At 46.4% G+C, this 11,115-nt stretch overlaps 1 protein-coding gene across 2 annotated transcripts; it reads left to right on the top strand.

Moving 5' to 3' along the window:
* The first annotated feature begins 329 nt into the window (after window positions 1–329).
* LOC100380178 (beta-1,3-galactosyltransferase 2-like) lies at window positions 330–10,815 on the top strand. Of its 2 annotated transcripts, none has more exons than XM_031899401.1 (2): window positions 330–546; window positions 9,029–10,815. In XM_031899401.1, the coding sequence occupies exon 2, from the start codon at window positions 9,047–9,049 to the stop codon at window positions 10,103–10,105; it is 1,059 nt and encodes a 352-aa protein (XP_031755261.1). In that variant the 5' UTR covers window positions 330–546; window positions 9,029–9,046; the 3' UTR covers window positions 10,106–10,815. The 2 variants fall into 2 exon arrangements, with proteins under 2 accessions (XP_031755261.1, XP_031755260.1); XM_031899400.1 differs by having other exon boundaries at window positions 8,797–10,815.
* The last annotated feature ends 300 nt before the right edge of the window (window positions 10,816–11,115 follow it).

Raw genomic sequence — 11,115 nt, 5'->3', positions numbered from 1 at the left:
CACAGTTACACAGGCAGCTATGGGACACGGAGTCTGTCCCCCCCATCAGGGTTACACAGTTACACAGGCAGCTATGGGACATGGAGTCTGTCCCCCCCCATCAGGGTTACACAGTTACACAGGCAGCTATGGGACATGGAGTCTGTCCCCCCCCATCAGGGTTACACAGTTACACAGGCAGCTATGGGACATGGAGTCTGCCCCCCCCATCAGGGTTACACAGTTACACAGGCAGCTATGGGACATGGTCATTACCTTTTGTTTCGGATGTGTATAATGATGCTGACAGACAGGTTATGTTAATGAACCAACATGTATCCTATAACATAACCGATAGATACAGGACGGTGAGTCCATCCCATGCAGTGACAGGAGGGGTGTCCATCAGTTATTCTCTGTTTATTTCTCCCAGTTAGTAAAATAAAATCATTTACACCCTAGCAGGGCTGCTACAGGCATTGGCTTCTTAAACAGAGCTGTAAATATGGAGACAGTGAAATAATTCAATCAAGAACGGAACAGACCGGAGTTCTCTCCCAGCCTGAGGTTAGTGACATTATACTGTTTTTAGCTTTTTTATATTCCTGACTTACCTAAACTAGTTGTCTTATACTATAAATAACTGGCTAACGGAGTTTAACCTCATTACAGTATTGAACCAGGGCAGGGTGGTAAAAGCTCTTTTTTCCATCAGATATTAATCCAAAAATTATATAGAGGGGAGCAGACAAAGGGCAATAATGCTTCAAAAGTGCTTTTATTACTATGCCATGCACAACATGTTTTGGGCCCCTTCCGTGCCCTTTATCTTGATCCCTTCCCTGCTACTATAGGCACCATCTCTCCCTACTATACCTGCTATCCCACAGCCCCAGTCCCTTCCCAGAGGCTATTATCCCCCCACTGCTACTATAGGCACCATCTCTCCCTACTATACCTGCTATCCCACAGCCCCAGTCCCTTCACAGAGGCTATTATCCCCCCACTGCTACTATAGGCACCATCTCTCCCTACTATACCTGCTATCCCACAGCCCCAGTCCCTTCCCAGAGGCTATTATCCCACTGCTACTATAGGCACCATCTCTCCCTACTATACCTGCTATCCCACAGCCCCAGTCCCTTCCCAGAGGTTATTATCCCCCCACTGCTACTATAGGCACCATCTCTCCCTACTATACCTGCTATCCCACAGCCCCAGTCCCTTCCCAGAGGCTATTATCCCCCCACTGCTACTATAGGCACCATCTCTCCCTACTATACCTGCTATCCCACAGTCCCAGTCCCTTCCCAGAGGCTATTATCCCCCACTGCTACTATAGGCACCATCTCTCCCTACTATACCTGCTATCCCACAGCCCCAGTCCCTTCCCAGAGGCTATTATCCCCCCACTGCTACTATAGGCACCATCTCTCCCTACTATACCTGCTATCCCACAGCCCCAGTCCCTTCACAGAGGCTATTATCCCCCCACTGCTACTATAGGCACCATCTCTCCCTACTATACCTGCTATCCCACAGCCCCAGTCCCTTCCCAGAGGCTATTATCCCACTGCTACTATAGGCACCATCTCTCCCTACTATACCTGCTATCCCACAGCCCCAGTCCCTTCCCAGAGGTTATTATCCCCCCACTGCTACTATAGGCACCATCTCTCCCTACTATACCTGCTATCCCACAGCCCCAGTCCCTTCCCAGAGGCTATTATCCCACTGCTACTATAGGCACCATCTCTCCCTACTATACCTGCTATCCCACAGCCCCAGTCCCTTCCCAGAGGCTATTATCCCCCCACTGCTACTATAGGCACCATCTCTCCCTACTATACCTGCTATCCCACAGCCCCAGTCCCTTCCCAGAGGCTATTATCCCCCCACTGCTACTATAGGCACCATCTCTCCCTACTATACCTGCTATCCCACAGCCCCAATCCCTTCCCAGAGGCTATTATCCCCCACTGCTACTATAGGCACCATCTCTCCCTACTATACCTGCTATCCCACAGCCCCAGTCCCTTCCCAGAGGCTATTATCCCCCCACTGCTACTATAGGCACCATCTCTCCCTACTATACCTGCTATCCCACAGCCCCAGTCCCTTCCCAGAGGCTATTATCCCCCCACTGCTACTATAGGCACCATCTCTCCCTACTATACCTGCTATCCCACAGCCCCAGTCCCTTCCCAGAGGCTATTATCCCACTGCTACTATAGGCACCATCTCTCCCTACTATACCTGCTATCCCACAGCCCCAGTCCCTTCCCAGAGGCTATTATCCCCCCACTGCTACTATAGGCACCATTTCTCCCTACTATACCTGCTATCCCACAGCCCCAGTCCCTTCCCAGAGGCTATTATCCCCCCATCAACATACGCTTTAATGGTGTTATTTTATAAAATATTTTGTAAAACTGTACCTTTGCTATGTAATTTTGTATTTGTAATAAAAACTTTTATAATTTAAATAAAATATACCCAATTATCAAAGTGAAATCTGGGATGTGGCACATATAACTGTATATTTCCCCACAGAGGCTGCAATATAACAGAAATACAAAACAGTGATACAACCAGCAATATTTGCCATATAATCAATTCATTGTTCAGATCAATTAATTTTAATAGAAACACCCTAAAAACGACCGGCTGGCCGGCTTCATGTTATAGATCGTATGCAATATAATGTTGCACGTGCCCCATAGTGTAACTATATGTTGTGATAAACTCATAACTGGAGCAGGACTCTAACTCTCAGGCAATGTCAGGAGCCCCCAAAGTCTATATGCAATGGCAGATTCTCCAGCTCATGAGAAAACATTTGGGCTGTCAGTCAGGCTGGGGAACATTTACAAAACAATATAATTGCAACCGGACCAGAAGAACCAGTAATGTGATTGTTCCCTGTTGGTGAACAGCCCAGGGCAGCAGGTCAGAGAATGTGGTTTTACTTGCAACTGACTGTGGGGTAAACTGCTAGTTATCTACTGTGTGATGTAAGTGAGCCCTAAGGTCGTTGTGGGTCAGTTCTGGTGCTTCTGTGAGCCTTTCCCTGAGCATTTGGTTTAGAGTTGCCATCCGTGCCTTTGGTGCACAATACTAGGCAAAGCTTACAGTGGCCCCACACTACAAGGATCCCTTAGTTATCCCTGAGCCCCTTGAGTCCCTTGTGTGGTGGCCTTGTCACCCCAGAGTACTAACTCTCCTGGTCTCTTTGTTAAAGCCTCTGGCTGCTCTACTAACTAACCCCTGATCCTATGTTTTACTCGGAAAGTGGCTATTACCATACCTCCCAACATTTTTGACCATGCCCACTTTGTGGCCACGCCCCAATTGCCACACCCCATTTTTAAAAATTCATTTTTAATATAGTTAAAATAGTGCCCTGATGGCCCAATAGACAGCACCCCCATAGACAGTCCCCCGCATACACAGTGCCCCCAGTTGACCCCATAGACCATGCCCTCAATTGCCCCACAGACAGTAGCCCCCATACACAGTGCCCCATACACAGTGCCCCCATAGAAAGTACCCTCCATACACAATGCCCCCATAGAAAGTGCCCCCATACACAGTACCCCCCATACACAGTGCCCCCATACACAGTGCCCCCATACACAGTAGCCCTCTTTACACAGTGCCCCCCCATACACAGTAACCTCCCATACACAGTGCCCCCATACACAGTGCCCCCATACACAGTAGCCCTCTTTACACAGTGCCCCCCCATACACAGTAACCTCCCATACACAGTGCCCCCCATACACAGTGCCCCCCATACACAGTACCCCCCATACACAGTACCCCCCATACACAGTAGCCCCCATACACAGTAGCCCTCCTTACACAGTGTCCCCCCATACAGTGCCCCCCATACACAGAGCCCCCCATACACAGTAGCCCCACAATTGCCCCATAGAGAGTACCTCCAATAGAAAATTCCCCCCATACATAGTGCCCCCCATAGAGTTCTTGTGGCTCCTGCTCCATATTCAGCTCCTCGTACGGCGGCGACAGGACCTTTTATAAGGTTGCGCCCCATGCGTAAGTGTGACGTCACACGTACGCACGGGGTGGCAACCTTATAAAAGGTCCTGTCGCCGCCGTACGAGTAGCCGAATAAGAAGCAGGAGCCGCAAGAAGAGACGGAGTCGGAGCGGCTCGGCTGCAGCCAGCGCGTCCCGCTGTCCTGGATGTTCTGAATGTTCTGCATTTCTGTAATGCGGGACATTCATTGAACAATCCGGGACAGCGGGACGCGCTGTATAAACCGGGACTGTCCCGCGAAAAGCAGGACAGTTGGGGGGTATGGCTATTACACAAGTTTTCCTGGCACTTACTTCTCCTATACTGGAACCTTTCTCTGTTCCAGGCCCTCCAGCACTACACTACCTCCTCCAGCACCACCTCCCATTTTATAGAATAGAACAGTGACATCTACTGGCCAGTGAATGAACTACCAGCATAATACTTTGGTGCAGGTATAAGATCTGTTATCAAGAATGCTAGGGACTTGGGGTTTTCCAGATAAGGGATCTTTCTGTAATTTTAAACACCAAACATTAAGACTGGTAAAAAACATTAAATACACCCAATAAGATTGTTTTTCCATCAATATGGATCCATGCAGCTTAGTTATACTCAAGTACAAGGCACTGTTTTATTATTACAGAGAAAAAGGAATCATTTAACCATTAAATAAACCCAATAGGGCTGTTCTGCCCCAATAAGGGGTAATTATATCTTAGTTGGGATCAAGTACAGGTACTGTTTTATTATTACAGAGAAAAGGGAATCATTTAACCATTAAATAAACTCAATAGGGCTGTTCTGCCCCAATAAGGGGTAATTATATCTTAGTTGGGATCAAGTACAGGTACTGTTTTATTATTACAGAGAAAAGGGAATCATTTAACCATTAAATAAACTCAATAGGGCTGTTCTGCCCCAATAAGGGGTAATTATATCTTAGTTGGGATCAAGTACAGGTACTGTTTTATTATTACAGAGAAAAGGGAATCATTTAACCATTAAATAAACCCAATAGGGTTGTTCTGCCCCAATAAGGGGTAATTATATCTTAGTTGGGATCAAGTACAGGTACTGTTTTATTATTACAGAGAAAAGGGAATCATTTAACCATGAAATAAACCCAATAGGGCTGTTCTGCCCCAATAAGGGGTAATTATATCTTAGTTGGGATCAAGTACAGGTACTGTTTTATTATTACAGAGAAAAGGGAATCATTTAACCATTAAATAAACCCAATAGGGCTGTTCTGCCCCCAATAAGGGGTAATTATATCTTAGTTGGGATCAAGTACAGGTACTGTTTTATTATTACAGAGAAAAGGGAATCATTTAACCATGAAATAAACCCAATAGGGCTGTTCTGCCCCCAATAAGGGGTAATTATATCTTAGTTGGGATCAAGTACAGGTACTGTTTTATTATTACAGAGAAAAGGGAATCATTTAACCATTAAATAAACCCAATAGGGCTGTTCTGCCCCCAATAAGGGGTAATTATATCTTAGTTGGGATCAAGTACAGGTACTGTTTTATTATTACAGAGAAAAAGGAAATACTTTTTATTAATAAGTATTATTTGCTTAAAGGAAAAGTAACCCTAAAAAAAAGCTATTCTTCCCTGCACCAATAACTGCCCTATCCTGCAAACCACTTTGTATTTTAAATGCTTTAATAGAAAATACCTGCTAAAACTTGGCTTCCTGTCAATTGATCTACGGCCGATACGGCAAAGGAAGGAGCAGCATCCACTATGTGACGATCAATTGATCGAGCCTAGCCTTCTTTCTGTATAGGAAGGAGTCAGGCTAGGCTCGATCAATTGATCGTCACATAGTGGATGCTGCTCCTTCCTTTGCCGTATCGGCCGTAGATCAATTGACAGGAAGCCAAGTTTTAGCAGGTATTTTCTATTAAAGCATTTAAAATACAAAGTGGTTTGCAGGATAGGGCAGTTATTGGTGCAGGGAAGAATAGCTTTTTTACTTAAAAAAATTTAGTGTTACATTTCCTTTAAACTGGAGTCTATGGGAAATGGACAGCATTGCTGAATTGCTGCTATCAATTTCCCCCAGGCCTGAAAATATCTGCAGTGAAAGCCCATCCCATAGGTAAAGTGAGAGCCCATCCCATAGGTGCAGTGAGAGCCCATCCCATAGGTGCAGTGAGAGCCCATCCCATAAGTACAGTGAGAGCCCATCCCATAGGTGCTGTGAGAGCCCATCCCATAGGTGCAGTGAGAGCCCATCCCATAGGTGCAGTGAGAGCCCATCCCATAGGTGCTGTGAGAGCCCATCCCATAGGTGCTGTGAGAGCCCATTCCATAGGTGCAGTGAGAGCCCATCCCATAGGTGCAGTGAGAGCCCATCCCATAGGTGCAGTGAAAGCCCATCCCATAGGTGCAGTGAGAGCCCCTCCCATAGGTGCTGTGAGAGCCCATTCCATAGGTGCAGTGAGAGCCCATTCCATAGGTGCAGTGAGAGCCCATCCCATAGGTGCAGTGAGAGCCCATCCCATAGGTGCTGTGAGAGCCCATCCCATAAGTACAGTGAGAGCCCATCCCATAGGTGCAGTGAGAGCCCATCCCATAGGTGCAGTGAAAGCCCATCCCATAGGTGCAGTGAGAGCCCATCCCATAGGTGCAGTGAGAGCCCATCCCATAGGTGCAGTGAGAGCCCATCCCATAAGTACAGTGAGAGCCCATCCCATAAGTACAGTGAGAGCCCATCCCATAGGTGCAGTGAGAGCCCATCCCATAGGTGCAGTGAAAGCCCATCCCATAGGTGCAGTGAGAGCCCATCCCATAGGTGCAGTGAGAGCCCATCCCATAGGTGCAGTGAGAGCCCATCCCATAGGTGCAGTGAGAGCCCATCCCATAGGTGCTGTGAGAGCCCATCCCATAGGTGCAGTGAGAGCCCATCCCATAGGTGCAGTGAGAGCCCATCCCATAAGTACAGTGAGAGCCCATCCCATAGGTGCTGTGAGAGCCCATCCCATAGGTGCTGTGAGAGCCCATCCCATAGGTGCAGTGAGAGCCCATCCCATAGGTGCAGTGAGAGCCCATCCCATAGGTGCAGTGAGAGCCCATCCCATAGGTGCAGTGAGAGCCCATCCCATAGGTGCAGTGAGAGCCCATCCCATAGGTGCAGTGAGAGCCCATCCCATAGGTGCTGTGAGAGCCCATCCCATAAGTACAGTGAGAGCCCATCCCATAGGTGCAGTGAGAGCCCATCCCATAGGTGCAGTGAAAGCCCATCCCATAGGTGCAGTGAGAGCCCATCCCATAGGTGCAGTGAGAGCCCATCCCATAGGTGCAGTGAGAGCCCATCCATAAGTACAGTGAGAGCCCATCCCATAAGTACAGTGAGAGCCCATCCCATAGGTGCAGTGAGAGCCCATCCCATAGGTGCAGTGAAAGCCCATCCCATAGGTGCAGTGAGAGCCCATCCCATAGGTGCAGTGAGAGCCCATCCCATAGGTGCAGTGAGAGCCCATCCCATAGGTGCAGTGAGAGCCCATCCCATAAGTACAGTGAGAGCCCATCCCATAGGTGCAGTGAGAGCCCATCCCATAGGTGCAGTGAGAGCCCATCCCATAGGTGCAGTGAGAGCCCATCCCATAGGTGCAGTGAGAGCCCATCCCATAAGTACAGTGAGAGCCCATCCCATAGGTGCTGTGAGAGCCCATCCCATAGGTGCTGTGAGAGCCCATCCCATAGGTGCAGTGAGAGCCCATCCCATAGGTGCAGTGAGAGCCCATCCCATAGGTGCAGTGAGAGCCCATCCCATAGGTGCAGTGAGAGCCCATCCCATAGGTGCAGTGAGAGCCCATCCCATAGGTGCAGTGAGAGCCCATCCCATAGGTGCAGTGAGAGCCCATCCCATAGGTGCAGTGAGAGCCCATCCCATAGGTGCAGTGAGAGCCCATCCCATAGGTGCAGTGAGAGCCCATTCCATAGGTGCAGTGAGAGCCCATCCCATAGGTGCAGTGAGAGCCCATCCCATAGGTGCAGTGAGAGCCCATTCTGTCATTGCGATGAAGGTATATTGGGTTAGTTTACTTATGGAGACTGTTTGGCATATTATTCTCCCAAAAGCATGACTGCAATATGAAGCCGGCCAGCTGGTCATATTTAAGGTGTTTCCCATTAATAGGAATTCATCTGAACAATGAACTGATTATGTGTAAAATATTGCTGCTTGTCTCCCTGTTTTGTATCCCTGTTATTCTGCCGCCTCTGTGGGGAATACACAGCTGGAAATACGCGTTTCCATGGCGCAGTTTGGTTGCCACGCCCACATATGGGTCCCCAGATTTCTCTTTGAAAATCATATACAGCAGACCCTGTCCCTCCTATTTGTCACAAACCCAGTTCCCAATACATGAGATGTCAGGCATTTATGGGCATATATACCAAATTTGTGACTTCCCATTTGTTTTTCTAACTTTAATAAACTCACATATCCAACACTCGCTCATTTATAATAACAAAAACCCAAATACTTCAAATTTTTTAAGCTTCCGGTCAAAAACTCTCCAAAAATGTGAGTTTCCAAATACAGCTTGGCTTTGCCTAGGGCAACTCCCATTGACTCCCATAGAAACTCGCAAGCTTTTAGATGGAGCATTTTTACATTTAAATTTCGGGGTTTTTGCACTTAGCAAATACCAGACAGTTGATTATTTGAACCATAACTTCATAAGTTCTTCTATAACCCTCAATGTGGCAGTGTGTGACCCCCAGGGCTGACATTCAGTTTTCTTTTCCATAGATATTTTCTGTGATGTTTCCACTTGGAAGACTGGAAAGTTGACACATGACATGTTCTCAAGCCCAGAACCTGGAACACATCCCATTATCTAGAATAGATTAAATACATCTGTTTCAGATACATTGATATTCAGAAGAACACTGCATGAAACCCTGCTAACATCCGCTGCATATGTAATACTTCTACTCTGATTCACACATCTGACCTAAGTTCTCTGCTCTTCTCCATACAGCATTATCTTGAAGTTACAATGGTTGGTGAATGTACATTGTGGAGGTACTGTAAAATGTCAGTCCTCACTATATTCCTATTTTCTACATTCTACTTCTACAATGCAAGGAGAGTTCATAGCTCATCTCCTTCACCAAACTCTCTGGAACTCAAGCCACAACCAAACCCTTCAGAACCCAAGCTACAGCCAACTGAAAGCCCTGGATTGAACTTACCTTTGTCTACTACAAGACACCCATTGTCACCCCCTTATCCCTATCCCTATAAGTTCCTCTTGAACCCACAAGAAAAATGCCAGAAGCAGAAGCCCTTCCTTGTTTTACTTGTAATCGCAAGGAGCCCTGATATCAACTCAAGATTAATCATTCGGGAAACCTGGGGAAATGAAAGTATCTACAAAGATGTTGCTGTGGTCACGGTTTTCCTGGTTGGGGTCTCTGTGAATGTGACGGACAGGGTGCAGGAGCAGTTAGAAGAGGAAATGAACACCTATGGGGACTTAGTACAGCAGGACTTTACGGATACCTATTCTAATTTGACTCTTAAAACCCTAATGGGCATGGAGTGGATTTCTAAATATTGCCCAGATGCCAGTTACGTAATGAAGATAGACAGTGATATGTTTCTCAATGTGGACTATCTTGTACATCACCTCCTGCAACCAGGATTACCAGTCCGTCAGAACTACTTTACAGGATTTATTGTAGCCAACAGAGGCCCTATAAGAGACAAGAAATTAAAATGGTATGTCCCCAAGGAAGTGTATCCCAATGACACTTATCCCCCATACCCCGTTGGTGCTGGCTATGCCTTCTCTGCTGATATGGCCAAAAAGATTTATGATGTAGCCCAGACGATTAGGGTGGTGTCAATGGAGGATGCCTTTATGGGAATCTGCTTGTACGAAATGAAGATCCCACCCACTAACCCTCTAAATCCTTATATATTTAATGGGTACAGGGTAGATTACAAACTCTGCCTGTTTAACAAGTTGATCGCAGTGCACGGTTATTCGGGGGAAGAACTGCGGGACGTATGGAAGGACTTCTGGGCCAAGAGGTCGGGGTGCAAGGACTAAAGACTGATATGGTATAAGAAGTGATTTTAGAAAGTACTGTTTTACATATAAAAGAAAAGGGGAAATACTCCATAATTGACCCTTATCCAGTATATGGGATAAAAGTCAGTAGTTATTATCTTTTATTCACATAGTGCGGGCATGTTTTCCAGCATTTTGATTGCTCTCTGCACTAGAAGAGACAAAAATCAGAATTTCGGCTCTTAAGTTGGCTATCGCAGGTTTCTCAACTTGCCTTATGGCAGCAGCGCCCATGGTTGTGGGAGAGAGTGCATCGTTGGGCCCTGTCATAATTTACTGGCAGCTTATATATGTATGCTTAATCCCACCCATAATCATAACCCCCATTTACCTTCTATCATTTCTATCATTTGGTGGTGAGGTGCAAAGTGCAAAATAGAGGCTCATTTGTAAACTTTAACACATTCAGAAAAGCAACTCCGCTGGGTAACATCCAGTTCCAGATACATCGCACCAGTGGGTGGGTTACTGAATGTACATGGGTATTACGTCATTTTGACACTAAGTACTAAAAAAACGAAGAAATGAAGCTCAGGGGTAGTCACAAATAATCAATGAGCTCTCATGTAATAATTATCTGTATTAATTACAGCCTTATACAGTATATCGTGATATTTATATTCTCTATATACAGTATAGTGTGAGCGGGCCCCTAAGCTCAGGTTATATTGTGCCATTTATATTCTGTATATACAGTATAGTGTGAGTGGGCCCCTAAGCTCAGGTTATATTGTGCCATTTATATTCTGTATATACAGTATAGTGTGAGCGGGCCCCTAAGCTCAGGTTATATTGTGCCATTTATATTCTGTATATACAGTATAGTGTGAGTGGGCCCCTAAGCTCAGGTTATATTGTGCCATTTATATTCTGTATATACAGTATAGTGTGAGCGGGCCCCTAAGCTCAGGTTATATTGTGCCATTTATATTCTGTATATACAGTATAGTGTGAGCGGGCCCCTAAGCTCAGGTTATATTGTGCCATTT

Source organism: Xenopus tropicalis, chromosome 3, assembly GCF_000004195.4.
Source record: "Xenopus tropicalis strain Nigerian chromosome 3, UCB_Xtro_10.0, whole genome shotgun sequence".
Classification (NCBI taxonomy): Eukaryota; Metazoa; Chordata; class Amphibia; order Anura; family Pipidae; genus Xenopus; species Xenopus tropicalis.
Note: the sequence above shows the minus strand (reverse complement) of the source record. Positions and strands in the feature narration are given on the sequence as shown.